Source organism: Mustelus asterias, chromosome 22 (genome assembly GCF_964213995.1).
Source record: "Mustelus asterias chromosome 22, sMusAst1.hap1.1, whole genome shotgun sequence".
Classification (NCBI taxonomy): Eukaryota; Metazoa; Chordata; class Chondrichthyes; order Carcharhiniformes; family Triakidae; genus Mustelus; species Mustelus asterias.
The window spans coordinates 145344-161824 of NC_135822.1; the positions used below are offsets into that span (position 1 = coordinate 145344).

General features: G+C 43.3%; 1 protein-coding gene across 1 annotated transcript in view; it reads right to left on the bottom strand.

Annotated features, from left to right (window-relative positions):
• The window catches only part of ddx19a (DEAD-box helicase 19a), a 70899-nt gene that overhangs the window by 37783 nt on the left and 16635 nt on the right, over positions 1 to 16481 (bottom strand). Inside the window, exons 3-6 of the mRNA XM_078238582.1 lie at positions 11414 to 11549; positions 3253 to 3345; positions 3028 to 3130; positions 1459 to 1573 (exon numbers count right to left, since the gene is read on the bottom strand). Of these exons, the coding sequence (XP_078094708.1) occupies positions 1459 to 1573; positions 3028 to 3130; positions 3253 to 3345; positions 11414 to 11549 (447 nt within the window). The remainder of the gene's footprint in view (positions 1 to 1458; positions 1574 to 3027; positions 3131 to 3252; positions 3346 to 11413; positions 11550 to 16481) is intronic.

Consider the following 16481-nt stretch of genomic DNA (forward strand, 5'->3'; position numbering starts at 1 on the left):
GGAGTGAATCCAGAGAACTGCAGAGTTCAACTAAAGGGCTTAAATTCGCTCATCACGAGCAGTAGATTTTGCTGTATTGAACCTGTTTAAAGAGCTTGTCTATGGCAAGGATTTTGGTTTGATTGGAACAATTCGATATCTTTGTTACAGGTTATACATTATAATGGTTGTTTTGTTTCCTGTTTGTAAACGATAGAAGTTATTGCTAATTTTCTTTCCATACGAGTTAATTATTTTCTTAAATAAACTTTGTTAGATAAAAGCTCCCTAGTGGGTCTTTTGAATCACACCTGAAGTGAAAAACATCATGCTTACCCTCGCCAAATTCAAGATGCAAAACTTATGATTCAGACGGGCTTCATAAAACACTTTGGCGTTTCTAACCTGAACCATAACATTATTCATAGTGAAATCCTTTGCCTTGTTAGCCCTCCCCGAGTTCATTACCTCTCACTTCTCCAAGTTGAATTCCATTTGCCACTGCTCTTCCCACCTGACTGGTCCATTGATATTCTCCCGCAGTCTACAGCTATCCTCCTCACTATTTATGAGGTGAATGGACAGGGTGGATAGGGAGCAGCTGTTCCCTTTAGTTGAAGGGTCAGTTACGAGGGGACACAAGTTAAAAGTGTGGGGTGGGAGGTTTAGGGGGGATTTGAGGAAAAACATTTTTTACTCAGAGGGTGGTGACAGTCTGGAATGCATTGCCTGGGAGGGTGGTGGAGGCAGGATGCCTCACATTCTTTAAAAAGTACCTGGATGAGTACTTGCCACGTCATAACATTCAAGGCTATGGGCCAAGTGCTGGCAAGTGGGATTAGGTGAGCAGGTCAGGGCCTTTCATGCGTCGGTGCAGTCTCGATGGGCCAAAGGGCCTCTTTCGCACTGTAGGTTCTGTGATCACCAGCCTATCAATTTCCATGCCATCTGTGAACTTCTTGATCATTCCCCCTACATTTCAGCCCAAATCATTAATGAACACCACAAATAGCAAGGACTCTAGCTCCATGCCCACCAGAATCTCTTCTGATTGGATCAGCCATTATTTTCTTGAATATTTTCAAGAAATTAAAAAAATGAAATGTCTAAACATGTAAAGGAATTGACATAATTCTTTTGAAACACAGTGGGGAACATTTTGTATATAGTCTGGTTTAACAGCAAAAGAATAATCTGTATAATCACAACTTCCAGTATATTTTACCTTTCAGTTTTAGTACCAAATTCCAGAGATTGGATGGGTACTTGAGGGAGATAAATTTACAGAGCCAATGGGATAGAGCAGGGGAGTGGGGCTGATTTGATGGTTTGCTGAAGAGCTGTCATGTTTATAATGACTCTATGATTCGAAGAGATGTTTCTTGATTAATTATTGAAATGTTAGCAGTGTGTTCTCCAGGCTGCACATGTAATCTCATTAAAATTGTAGGCATACATCAATGTTACAATATTACTCACGTCTGTTGCCTCGCACTGCATATGCTAGCTTGATATCAGGGCAGCACTTTCCCATTTGTTCAATAACCTGTCCAGTCTGCAAAGCCAGTTCATACGTTGGAGAAAGGCATAAACACTGGGGGGGAAAAAGAACAAATCATTCAGGATTATAACAGGGCAAATCAGAAATAACATTTGGATAGTGATATACATAGTTACAAATTGAATATTTAACATCGAGTTCAAACAGAAAACAGCGATTTACAAGTCAATGCCAAGAGGCCCATTTCTGCAACCTCCCCTCTGAGGGGAAACTGCACTGGTACACAATAGTGAAAATGGCCAGCACTTCCTCCAACTGAAGTATACATTACTAGACTTGGAACCATAGAACCATAGAAAATTACAGCTCAGAAACAGGCCTTTTGGCCCTTCTTGTCTGTGCCGAACCATTTTATGCCTAGTCCCACTGACCTGCACTTGGACCATATCCCTCCACACCCCTCTCATCCATGAACCCGTCCAAGTTTTTCTTAAATGTTAAAAGTGAACCCGCATTTACCACTTTATCCGGCAGCTCATTCCACACTCCCACCACTCTCTGCGTGAAGAAGCCCCCCCTAATATTCCCTTTAAACTTTTCTCCTTTCACCCTTAACCCATGCCCTCTGGTTTTTTTCTCCCCTGGCCTCAGCGGAAAAAGCCTGCTTGCATTCACTCTATCTATACCCATCAAAATCTTATACACCTCTATCAAATCTCCCCTAAATCTTCTACGCTCCAGGGAATAAAGTCCCAACCTATTCAATCTCTCTCTGTAACTCAGCTTCTCAAGTCCCGACAACATCCTTGTGAACCTCCTCTGCACTCTTTCAATCTTATTTACATCCTTCCTGTAACTAGGTGACCAAAACTGCACACAATACTCCAAATTCGGCCTCACCAATGCCTTATATAACCTTGTAAGAAGTTTAACAACACCAGGTTAAAGTCCAACAGGTTTATTTGGTAGCAAAAGCAAAAGCAAATTTGGTGTGGCTTTTGCTACCAAATAAACCTGTTGGACTTTAACCTGGTGTTGTTAAACTTCTTACTGTGTTTACCCCAGTCCAACGCCGGCATCTCCACATCATGACTTATATAACCTTACCATAACACTCCAACTTTTATACTCGACACTCCGATTTATAAAGGCCAATGTACCAAAGGCACTCTTTACGACCCTATCCACCTGTGACGTCACTTTTAGCTCTGTTCTCTCTCCACAGATGCTGTCAGACATGCTGAGATTTTCCAGCATTTTCTGTTTTTGTTTCAGATTCCTGCATCTGCAGTCATTTGCTTTTATATATACACATTACCACTGTTGTTATACAAACATCGAAAACGGTAGAAATAGGCCATTGGGCCTTCATGGTTGATCTGTTTGTGTTTCTGAAAATTGTGCTCGAGTTCAATTACAAAGCTGTTCCAATTTAAACCCAGGTTACATTTCTAATTGTCATTATTTTAAAAGCATAAATCAAAAAATTGTTCATGTAATTTTAGTTTCCTGAGAATGGATTATTTTGCAAAATTATAACACTTTACCTGTGGGTGTCTTTGGGAGAGATCTACGCGGCTGAGCATAGCCAAAACAAAGGCAGCTGTCTTACCAGTACCTGATTGAGATTGTGCAATTAGATTCTGAGGGCTGGAGAGACAATTCAAATACAAAATGTCACAAAATAAAATATACATCAAGTAAAATATACAGTAATATTTCCACATACAGATTTCACATCTGGCCAATTATATTAAGTGTGCTAAACATACGGTTCTGCAAGCATCATGGGTAATGCTGTCTCTTGGATCTTTGATGGTCTGTTAAATCCCATTCCATACACACCTTGCAGGAGCTCTTTTTTCCTAAAAGATTAAAAAAACCTGTTTTTTACAAAATCATTTTTATTGCTTTCTTTCACTTAAATTGATTATTAACTAAGGAGATGACTCGCTCAATTCACCTCCCACTATATGGGAATTGTATCAATTCCCATTTCCTCCATTCTCTCCCAATGATGAGATTAACGTAAGGATGCTGCATACTTTTTTTTGTGTACCTTCAACTTTCATACCACAATGACAGATCAACTCTCAGTAAAAAGACAACTTTCCTTCATTTTATTTCTAATTTTCAGATTTCAAACATAAGTGAACTGCTTATGCCTCAATATACTGATATAATGTGAAAATAAATCTTGAAAATACATACAACAGCATCAGATTCAAGACACACAATGTTAACAAGAATACAAAGTTAACATATTCAGCCCTTGGTCCGACAACTGTCATGATGAATGCTTCTTCAATTATTTTTTTCTCTTGGTTTGATAAATAGAGCTCCAAACTTTATAATTCCAAAGATAAAGTTTTGGTTATGAAGAAAGACTAAAGAAACTGGAAGGTGTCCTTTGTTTAAGAAGGGTAGCAAGAATAATCCAGGTAATTACAGGCCAGTGAGCCTTACATCAGTGGTAGGGAAATTATGGGAGAGGATTCTTCGAGACAGGATTTATTCCCACTTGGAAATAAGTGGACGTATTAGTGAGAGGCAACATGGTTTTGTGAAGGGGAGGTCATGTCTCACGAACTTGATCGAGTTTTTCGAGGAAGTGACAAAGATGATTGATGAGGGTAGGGCAGTGGATGTTGTCCACATGGACTTCAGTAAGGCCTTTGACAAGGTCCCTCATGGCAGACTGGTGCAGAAGGTGAAGTCGCATGGGATCAGAGGTGAGCTGGCTTGGTCAAAGAAGACAGAGGGCAGCAATGGAAGGGTGCGTTTCTGAATGGAGGGCTGTGACAAGCGGTGTTCCTCAGGGATCAGTGCTGGGACCTTTGCTGTTTGTATTATATATAAATGATTTGGAGGAAAATGTAACTGGATTGATTAGTAAGTTTGTGGACGACACAAAGGTGGATTTGCGGATAGCGATGAGGAGCATCAGAGGATACAGCAGGATATAGATCAGTTGGAGACTTGGGCGGAAAGATGGCAGATGGAGTTTAATCCGGACAAATGTGAGGTAATGCATTTTGGAAGGTCTAATACAGAAAGGAAATATACAGTAAATGGCAGAACCCTTAAGAGTATTGATAGGCAAAGGGATCTGGGTGTACAGGTACACAGGTCACTGAAAGTGGCAATGCAGGTGGAGAAGGTAGTCAAGAAGGCATACGGCATGCTTGCCTTCATCGGCCGAGGTATTGAGTTTAAAATCGGCAAGTCATGTTGCAGCTTTATAGAACCTTAGTTAGGTCGCACTTGGAATATGATGTCAATTCTGGTCGCCACACTACCAGAAGGATGTAGAGGCTTTGGAGAGGGTACAGATAAGATTTACCAGGATGTTGCCTAGTATGGAGGGCATTAGCTATGAGGAGAGGTTGGAGAAACTTGGTTTGTTCTCACTGGAATGACCGAGGTTGAGGGGAGACCTGATAGAAGTCTACAAGATTATGAGGGGCATGGACAGAGTGGATAGTCAGAAGCTTTTTCCCAGGGTGGAAGAGTCAATTACTAGGGGGCATAGGTTTAAGGTGCGAGGGACAAGGTTTAGAAGAGATGTACGAGGCAGATTTTTTACACGGAGTAGTGGGAACCCGTTGTCAGGGGAGGTAGTGGAAGCAGATACGGTAGTGACTTTTAAGGGGCGTCTTGACAAATACATGAATAGGATGGGAATAGAGGGAAATGGTTCCCAGGAGGATAGGGGGTTTTAGTTCAGTCAGGCAGCATGGTCAGTGCAGGCTTGGAGGGCCGAAGGGCCTGTTCCTGTGCTGTAATTTTCTTTGTTCTTTGTGTTAAAATTTATGAAATAATTTGGTAAAATAAATAAGGTAAATTGTAAATGTTGCTGAGTTGGCAACTAGAGGACATCAAAGGAGAGGTCAAGGGTCGGGAGGTGGAACCTGCACAGACTGGATGGGTTGCACCTCAACAGGCCAGGACCTCAATCGTCACGAGAAGGTTTGCTACTGATTTTGAGGGAGGAGGGGGGTAGAATCTGATTGTAGATTCAGAAGGGAGAGAAGCAAAATAGGAAATGAAAATCAGAAAACTAGTGAGTGTGGAAAATAGAGGAAACAAAGGCAAGTGATAGCTATTATATTTATTTCCTCCCCCTTTTTGCCCCTTGATTATTTAGTATTTTTGGAATGCTATTAGCATCTTCTATTGTAAAATCATCATAGAAATCATAGAAACCCTACAGTGCAGAAGGAGGCCATTTGGCCCATCGAGTCTGCACCGACCACAATCCCACCCAGGCCCTACCCGCTAATCCCTTTTTTTTAACCCGCTAATCCCTCTAACCTACGCATCCCAGGACTCTAAGGGGCAATTTTTAACCTAGCCAATCAACCTAACCCGCACATCTTTGGACTGTGGGAGGAAACCGGAGCACCCGGAGGAAACCCACGCAGACACGAGGAGAATGTGCAAACTCCACACAGACAGTGACCCGAGCCGGGAATCAAACCCGGGACCCTGGAGCTGTGAAGCAGCAGTGCTAACCACCGTGCCGCCCTCTAATCCTCTGCAAATTCCTGGTTCCCTTTTATTATTTGCCTAGTCACATTCTCCAAGGGGTCTATGTTCACTTTGGTCTCTCTCCTTCTAATATACAGATAAAGAAGCTCTTACGATCCACATATAATCCCTACAGTGCAGAAGGAGACCATTCAGCCCAGCGAGTCTGCACCAACTCTCTGACAGAGTATCTTACCCAGGCCCTCTCCCCGTAACCCCACATATTTATCATTACCAGACCACTTAACATGTAAATCTTTGGACTGGGGGAAGAAACCCTCAGTTTATCTTCTCCCTCTATTTTTTGTTCATCTTTTGTTGGTTTTGAAGACATTCCAAATCATCTGTCTTATCTATGTCACATTGTATGATTTATTTTCAGTCTAATATTATCCTCGACTTCCCTGGTTAACCATGGTTGATTTATCCCTTAGAACAGTACAGCACAAGAACAGGCCCTTTGGCCCACTATGTTGTGTTGAACATAATACCAAATTAAATCAGTCCCTTCTGCCTGCCCTTGGTCCATATCTCTCTATTCCTTACAAATTCATATGCTTGTCTAAAAGGCCCTTAAACGCCCCTATGTATCTGCCTCCACCACCACCCCTGGCAGCATTCCAGACATCTACCACTCAGTGTAAATAAAACTTGCCCCTCACGCCTCATTTCCCCTTCTCACCTTCAGTGCATGCCCCATTTCAACTCTGGGAAAACGATTGTGACTGTCAATCCTATCTATGCCTCTCATAACTTTATAGACTTCTATCAGGTCTCCCCTCAGCCTCTGCCGCTCCAGAGAAGGCAACACTAGTTTGTCCAGGCTCTCTTAATAGCTCATACCCTCTAATCCAGGCAGCATCCTGGTAAACCTGCTCTGCACCCTCTCCAAAGCCTCCACACCCTTCCTGTAATGTGGTGACCAGAAGTGAACACAATACTCTCAAGTGTGGCCTAAGCAAAGTTTTATAAAGCTGCAACACGACATCCTGACTCTTGTACTCAATGCCCTGACCAATAAAGGCAAGCATGCCACATGCCTTTTTACCACCCTATCTACTTGTGGGGCCAATTTCAGGGAGCTATGGACTTGACCCCCAAGACCCCTCTGTACATCAATGCTGTTGTGATATATATAAAATATATAGGCTTAAATGTAAGGGCTATGTTTGCAGAAGACACAAAACTTGGTCATGTGATTGATAGAGAAAGTTGTAAACTGCAAGATGATATCAACTGACTAGTTGGGTGGGCAGAAAAATAGCAAATCAAATTCAATCTGGAGAAGTGTGAGGCAATGCATTTAGGGAGGGCAGACAAGGTGAAGGCTTACACAATAAGTGGATATTGAGAAGTGTAGAGGAACAGAGGACCTTGGAATGAATGATCATTGAAGGTCGCAAGTCAGGTAAGACCAGGTGGTTAAAAAGACGGGACACGATCCTTTATTCACAAAGGCATAGAATATTAAAGCAGGGGGGTTATACCAACACAGGAAAACATTAGTTAGGCCACTGCTGTAGCATGGCATACAGTTCTGATGTGGAGATATACAGTTCTGGTCACATTAAAGAAGGGACATGATCTCACGAGACAGCACAGAGGAAATTGACAAGGATGTTGCCAGGAGATTTTAGTGATGAAGATTGGATCGGCAGGGCAACAGAGGATGTCGAGGGGAGATTTACTTGAGATGCATTAAATTATGAAGGGTCTAGCTAGAGTGAATAGGATGGACTTATTTCCATTACCTGAGAGGACGACCTAGGAGCATAGAGTTAATTTGGTAGGAGGATTACAGGGGAGTTGAGAACTCAATGTAACTCACTGCCTGAAAGACTGGTAGAGGCAGAGACCTTCAATGTATTTAAAAAGCACCTGGATATGCACTTGGTGTCATGAACTAGGGACCAAGAGCTGGAAAGTGGAATTAGGCTGAATAGTCTTTTTCATGGGGTACAGTCATGATGGGCTGAATGGCCCCCTTCTATGTCTGAAATGTTTGTATATTTCTATAGTTCAGGTGACAATCTTTACAGCACCTAACTGCCACAGCATCCTTTCATCTGTGCAATGCACTTTGTTACTCATTCATGAATCCTCAATTCTAGTTATCACAAAATATCAGTCATATTCATATCATTCACTTACAGTTTAATAACAATATCTTACAATAAACAACTAATTTCTTACATAAAAATAGATTCATAGAAGTCATAGAAATCATAGAAACCCTACAGTACAGAAAGAGGCCATTCGGCCCATCAAATCTGCACCGACCACAACCCCACCCCCATATCCCTACATATTTTACCTGCTAGTCCACGCGTCCCAGGACACTAAGGGGCAATTTTAGCATAGCCAATCAACCTAACCCGCACATCTTTGGACTGTGGGAGGAAACCGGAGCACCCGGAGGAAACCCACGCAGACACAAGGAGAATGTGCAAACTCCACACAGACAGTGACCCAAGCCGGGAATTGAACCCAGGTCCCTGGAGCTGTGAAGCAGCAGTGCTAACCACTGTGCTACCGTGCTGCCCCGATTCAACAGATCAATTTCAAAACCATCCGGTCCAAGCATGCCTAACATCCAGCGTAGAAAAACAATAAGATGACCTGCAAATCATGATCACTCCAAATTATCCATCAGGAGGTTGAATAGCATTTAAATGAGTTTCAACATCCCTTACCACTATTTATTAAAAAAACAAAATCAATATATGCCATACAAATTAATATAATTAATGTAATGAGAAAAGAGAAACAGGTTTCAAAGAAGGTCTATTTATGTTTGCAATTCAAATGCTCAGCATCAAAGCTAAATTCTGTTGCCTTTGAAATCAATATTGCACAATAAGTCACTCAGGGAACAGACGGGGCAGAAAGAGAAGGTTCAATCCAATATGTCCAAGCCCGGTTTATGCTTCACTCCAGCTTTCTCTCACTCATCCTCATCAGAGTATAACCCTGAATTCCCCCAACTCCATCATATCTAACTTTTCTTTTAATGCATTTATTCTATTCCCCTCAATGACTCCAAGCTCCACATTCCCACCACTCTCCAGGTAAATAACATTCTCCTGAATTTCCATTTTAATTTCTTTGTGCCTTACCTCATATTGATAGTCTCTAGTTTCGCTCAGCTAAATGGCAGATTTAGTAAAACAGATGCTAAACAGACAAAAAAAACTTGAATATTTTGTCCATTGTTTATTATTTTTTTCACTGTCTTGCAGTTTAGTTTTAAATCATACTCAAAATATAAGGTAGCGATGAGAACTTAGTGTCCTTAACATGCAAACATTTTTGCTAGAAAACCATTATGACTCAAAGTATCACTAGAAACAATGACTGCAACTGATTCCAAACACTGTACTGAACACTTTTGACATAACAGATCAGCTAATTTGACACGACGATCAGCTAATTTCCCCACTGTCGTGGAGACAGAGCTGTGAGCAGCGAGTACAGAATGTTCAATCACGTAAATTGCTGTTGAGTTCAGGAAAGAAATAGTGGTTTATATAGTGATGTGTAGCGTTAGATTAGTCATGCTATAATGTAATCACACATGTCCAGAACTGTGGCCATTCAGAAATACGTCAGTTAGAAAAGTGCTGATTCACAAAATAGGCAATCATGATTAATGCGTTGGAAATAGAGCCAGGATATTAAATCAAAGGCCCTGTCTTCATAAAAGAAAAAGCTCAGCAAACCTTCCCTTATTTGTCTGCAAAATGTCATGACATTAACTGTATTAAATAAATAATATGATTCTATCACTGTCGATACTGCTGCAAAAAATTATTCAACTGATTTTCTCTCACCACACAAAGGGGGAAAAAACTTCAAAGGCCCTTGTCTCTGGAGTAATGACGAGAGACTTCCTGGATGTGAGTCTGAATGCAAATGATGCTATCAACGTTCATGAGAAATAGATGTAAAAGTAATATGGCACCAATAATTTCAGACAATGTGACGTGGTAAGAACGCCATTTTAGGTGCTGTTATGGTCCTCAATCAGACTCCCAAGTTTTTGATAAGATCAGTTAGGGGCCAATAACATTTTGTTTAAAGTAGACAAGGGTTGAGATTCAAGACATTAAGAATAAAGGCACAAGATTCCATACGTTTTGAATAAACAAACGTTACTATACAGGTCAAAGATTGGCACGGTGGCACAGTGCTTGACACTGCTGCCTTACAGCGCCAGAGACCTGGATTCGATTCCCGGCTTGGGTCACTGTGTGGAGTTTGCACATTCTCCCCATGTCTGCATGGGCTTTCTCTGGGTGCTCCGGTTTCCTCCCACAGTCCAAAGATGTGTGGGTTAGGTGCATTGGCTATTCTAAATTGCCCCTTAGTGTCCCGGAATGCGCAGTTTAAAGGGATTAACAAGGCAAATATATGGGGATAGGGGCTAGGTGGTATTGTGGTCGGTGCAGACTCAATGGGCCGAATGGCCTTCTTCTGCACTGTAGGGATTCTATGATTCTACTATATATCCAACAATCAGGGTTAATATGAGGTATACATGAATTAACAGGTAAGCTATTTTGGACACACTACATGGAAATTGTTCTGTGACAATCACCTGGGGGGGATGCTGAGGGGGCATCCACAAACCCTCACTTGGGTTTCAGAGTGATAGATCTTGCAAACTGTTTTATCTTTCTAACCTTGCATCATAAAATTTATTTTGGCTTTTCCAAAACTTGTGGCTTTATTTACTTAGTAAGCATCTTAAATCCCAAACTTTGTATACTTCAAACAAACTTTATTGGTCCCTAACCAGAACTCACCAACAACCAGGGGGCCTGGCCAATGATCATTACAATGTAGAATCATAGAAACCCTACAGTGTAGAAGGAGGCCATTCGGCCCATCGAGTCTGCACCGACCACAATCCCACCCAGGCCCTACCCCCACATATTTACCTGCAAATCCCTCTAACCTACGCATTTTAGGATTCTAAGGGGCAATTTTTAACCTGGTCAATCAACCTAACCCGCACATCTTTGGACTGTGGGAGGAAACCGGAGCACCCGGAGGAAACCCACGCAGACACGAGGAGAATGTGCAAACTCCACACAGACAGTGACCCGAGCCGGGAATCGAACCCGGGACCCTGGAGCTGTGAAGCAGCAGTGCTAACCACTGCGCTACCGTGCCGCCCTACTGCGCTACCGTGCCGCCCTGTGTAGTACTGGGAATATGAATAAGAACATTTTACACTTTCATCAGAGTTGGACATTAAAGAGCTGCACCATAATCAGGAAAACTGTACAGTAAGAATGAATGGGGAGTTTTGGTACATTGGAGCTACAGGCTTCATCAAATATCTAGATTTGACAATACCAAGAGAAATGTAAACAACAAAGAAAGAGAAAAAATGCTTACAAATGCAGCTCTTCAAAGGACTTCACAGAGTACAGAGGAGAATTTGGATCTCTCTGGAGTACCTCAACTTGATGCGTCGATTGAACCAGGTTACTGCGGATTAGTTTATTCAACAGGGATTGGGCAGCCTTATCCTCTACAGAAATAAAAACACACCAGTCACCACACAACAGAGCACAATTGCTACAATAGTTAAGCCTTTATCCATACAGAAAAATGGAAAGCTTAAATTTTAAAGGAAAGTTAAAGTTTATTTTATTAGTCACAAGTAAGGCTTACATTAACACTGCAATGAAGTTACTGTGAAATTCCCCTAGTTGCCACACTCCAGTGCCTTTTCGGCTCAATGCACCTAACCAGCACGTCTTTCAGACTGTGGGAGGAAACCGGAGCACCCGGAGGAAACCCACGTAGACACAGGGTGAACGTGCAAACTCCGCAGAGACAGTGACCCAAGCCAGGAATCGAACCTGGGACCCTGGCGCTGTGAGGCAGCAGTGCTAACCACTGTGCCACCGTGCCGCCCCAATTCAATTTTATTAAATTTAATTTAATAAACATTATGGGAATACTAACAGCATGAGGTAAACATAACTAATGTTTCAGTAATGATACTTTAAATTATTCTTGATCATTGACCAGGCCAACAATTATTTTCCATCCATAACTGTCCCTGAGCAAGTGGTGGCGAAACACCAACAATTAATTGGTTTGCTAGGCCATTTCACAGGGCAGTTATGAATCACCCACATTGCAGTAGGTCTGGAGTCACGCACAGGCCAGAACAGGTAAGGACAACAGATTTCTGCCCCCAAAGGTTATTATTGAATCTGATTAATTTTACAATAATCCAGTTGTTTCCTAATTATTACCAGTGTCTAGCATTTTAAAACAGATTAATTAACAGAATTTAGATTCCCCAAGTGCTTTGGTGGGATTTCAATTAATATCTTTGGAGCAGGTGTCTGAATTACTCACCCAATAAAATTACCAATTTACAAAAGTCTTCGAACATACAAACCAGCAAAAGGTGAAGGCTATTCGGCCCCTTGAACCTGTCCAACATTTGATAAGATCAATGCTAATCTGATTAATTGCGGCCTCTCCTTTCCCGTCTACCCGCGATATTTTTTGACTCACCTATCTATCAAGAATCTAACTCTACCTTAAAAATATTACCAACACATGGAAAATAGGAGAAGTAGGTCATCCAGCCCTTCAAGCCTGCTCCACCATTCACTGTGATCATGGCTGAAATAATATCTCAACACTGTACTCCTGCACTCTCCCCTACCTCTTGACACCTTTAGAGTCTAGAAATATATATATATTTCCTTCTTAAATATGTTAAGTGACTTGGCCTCCACAGCCTTCTGTGGTAGATAATTCCACCCTCAGTGAAGAAGATTCTCATCTCAGTCCTAAATAGCCTACCCCCATATCCTGTGACTCCTTGTTCTAGACCCCTCCCAGCCAGAGGAAACATCATCCTTACAGCCAGTCTGTATACCTCTGTCAGAATTTTATGCTTTTCAATTTGAAACCCTCTGTGTCTTCCAAACTCCAGTGAATGCAGCTCTGGTCAACTCAATCTCTCATAAAACAATCCTGCCACCCCAGAAATCAGTCTGGTAAATCTTCATTAGGAATAGGGAGATAGTTACAATTGAACGCTTGGCTAAAGGACTGGTCCAGGAGGGAGGGCTTCATATTCCTGGATCACTGGGAAGTTTTGAAGAGAGGAGGGAACCTGTACAAGAAGGACGGGTCACAACTAAATTGGAAGGGCACGAACATCCTGGCTGGGAGTTTTGCTAGTGCAGCTCGTGTGGGTTTAAACTAATATGGCAGGGGGGGTGGGGATCAAAAAATTATGTCTACAAGTGTAGAGGCTGGGGACGAGCTTGGGGCCAGGACAAGGCTGGCAAAGAAGAGGAGCACTCTGGGGGAGGATGACCTCACTGGGCCTGGAGGTCTGGAGTGCATCTACTTCAATGCAAGGAGCGTAGTAGGTAAGAGACGAACTTAGGGCCTTAATGCTTACGAGGAATTTGGATGTGGTTGCGATGACAGAGACTTGGTTGAAAGAGGGACAGGACTGGCAACTGAATATTCCGGGGTACAAGTGTTTTAGGCGAGACAGAGGAGGGGCCAAAAGAGGTGGGAGAGTAGCAGTATTAGTTAGAGAGCATATTACAGCGGTGCAGAGGGAGGACAATTCAGAGGGGTCGTGTAACGAGTCACTGTGGGTGGAGCTCAGAAACAGGAAGGGCGCAGTCACTATGTTGGGGGTATACGACAGGCCCCCCAACAGCCCAAGGGAAGTGGAAGAACGGATATGTCAGGAGATAATGGATAGGTGCAGGAAAAATAGGGTTGTTGTAGTGGGAGACTTCAATTTCCCTGGTATAGACTGGAAATCGCATAGGGCTGGGACTCTGAATGGGGAGGAATTTGTAAAATGCGTACAAGAAGGTTCTTTGGAACAATATGTAGACAGCCCGACTAGAGAGGGGGCTATCTGGTCACCTCATTACAGGAAGGATGTGGAAAAAATTGAAAGGGTGCAGAGGCGATTTACAAGAATGTTGCCTGGATTGAATGGCATGCCTTATGAGGATAGGCTGAGGGAGCTCGGTCTTTTCTCCTTGGAGAGACGTAGGATGAGAGGAGACCTAATAGAGGTATACAAGATGTTGAGAGGCATAGATCGGGTGGACTCTCAGAGGCTTTTTCCCAGGGTGGAAATGGCTGCTGCGAGAGGACACAGGTTTAAGGTGCTGGGGGGTAGGTACAGGGGAAATGTTAGGGGGAAGTTTTTCACACAGAGGATGGTGGGCGAGTGGAATCGGCTGCCGTCAGTGGTGGTGGAGGCAAACTCAATAGCGTCTTTTAAGAGACTCCTGGATGAGTACATGGGACCTAATAGGATGGAGGGTTATAGGTATGCCTAAAAGGTAGGGATATGTTCGGCACAACTTGTGGGGCCGAAGGGCCTGTTTTGTGCTCTCGTTTTCTATGTTTCTATACTGGACCTAGTACTGGGGAATGAGCCCGGTCAGGTCTTCAAAGTTTCGGTAGGGGAACATGTGGCAAATAGTGACCACAATTCTGTTAGCTTTAGGATAGTGATGGAAAAGGATGAGTGGTGTCCCAAGGGTAAGGTGTTGAATTGGGGGAAGGCTAACTTTAGTGGGATTAGGCAGAAATTGGCAGGTGTTAATTGGGAGAGGCTGTTTGAGGGTAAATCCACATCTGGCATGTGGGAGTCTTTTTAGAACAGTTGTTAGGGCTGCAGGACAGGCATGTGCCTGTAAAAAAGGATAGGAAGGGTAGCATTCAAGAACCGTGGATAACCAGGGAAATTGAGGGATTGATCAAAAAGAAGAGAGAGGCGTACGTTAGGTCCAGGCAGCTAAAAACGGAGGGAGCTCTGGAGGAATACAAAGAAAGTAGGAAAGAACTCAAACGAGGAATTAGCAAAAAGGGGTCGCAAAATGTCCTTGGCAGACAGGATTAAGGAGAATCCTAAGACATTTTATTCATACGTTAGGAACAAAAGGATTATCAGGGAAAAAAATCGGACCTCTCAGGGACAAAAGTGGGGAATTATGCTTAGAGCCCAAAGAAGTAGGGGAGATCCTAAATGAATACTTTGCGTCGGAATTCACAAAGGAGAGGGATGTGTTGACTGGGAGTGTCTCGGAGGGGAGTGTTGACCCGTTAGAGAAAATCTCCATTACAAGGGAGGGAAGTGTTAGGTTTCTTAGGGAATACAAAGACTAACAAATCCCCAGGGCCTGATGGAATCTATCCAAGGCTGCTCAGGGAGACGAGAGATGAAATCACTGGGCCTCTGATGCAAATCCTTGTTTCGTCACTGGACACAGGTGAGGTGATGTGGAGATGCCGGCGTTGGACTGGGGTAAACACAGTAAGAAGTTTAACAACACCAGGTTAAAGTCCAACAGGTTTATTTAGAACATAGAACATAGAACATTACAGCGCAGAACAGGCCCTTCGGCCCACGATGTTGCACCGACCAGTTAAAAAAAAAACTGGTAGCAAAAGCCACACAAGCTTTCGAGGCTCTGAGTCCCTTCTTCAGGCGAGTGGGAATTCTGTTCACAAACAGAACCTATAAAGACACAGACTCAATCTACATGAATAATGGTTGGAATGCGAATACTTACAACTAATCCAGTCTTTAAGAAACAAAACAATGGGAGTGGAGAGAGCATCAAGACAGGCTAGAAAGATGTGTATTGTCTCCAGACAAGACAGCCAGTGAAACTCTGCAGGTCCACGCAACTGTGGGAGTTACAAATAGTGTGACATAAACCCAATATCCCGGTTGAGGCCGTCCTTGTGTGTGCGGAACTTGGCTATCAGTTTCTGCTCAGCGACTCTGCGCTGTCGTGTGTCGCGAAGGCCGCCTTGGAGAACGCTTACCCGAATATCAGAGGCCGAATGCCCGTGACCGCTGAAGTGCTCCCCAACAGGAAGAGAACAGTCTTGCCTGGTGATTGTCGAGCGGTGTTCATTCATCCGTTGTCGCAGCGTCTGCATAGTTTCCCCAATGTACCATGCCTCGGGACATCCTTTCTTGCAGCGTATCAGGTAGACAATGTTGGCCGAGTTGCAAGAGTATGTACCGTGTACCTGGTGGATGGTGTTCTCACGTGAGATGATGGCATCTGTGTCGATGATCCGGCACGTCTTGCAGAGGTTGCTGTGGCAGGGTTGTGTGGTGTCTTGGTCACTGTTCTCCTGAAGGCTGGGTAGTTTGCTGCGGACAATGGTCTGTTTGAGGTTGTGCGGTTGTTTGAAGGCAAGAAGTGGGGGTGTGGGGATGGCCTTGGCGAGATGTTCGTCTTCATCAATGACATGTTGAAGGCTCCGGAGGAGATGCCGTAGCTTCTCCGCTCCGGGGAAGTACTGGACAACGAAGGGTACTCTGTCCACTGTGTCCCGTGTTTGTCTTCTGAGGAGGTCGGTGCGGTTTTTCGCTGTGGCGCGTTGGAACTGTTGATCAATGAGTCTAGCGCCATATCCTGTTCTTATGAGG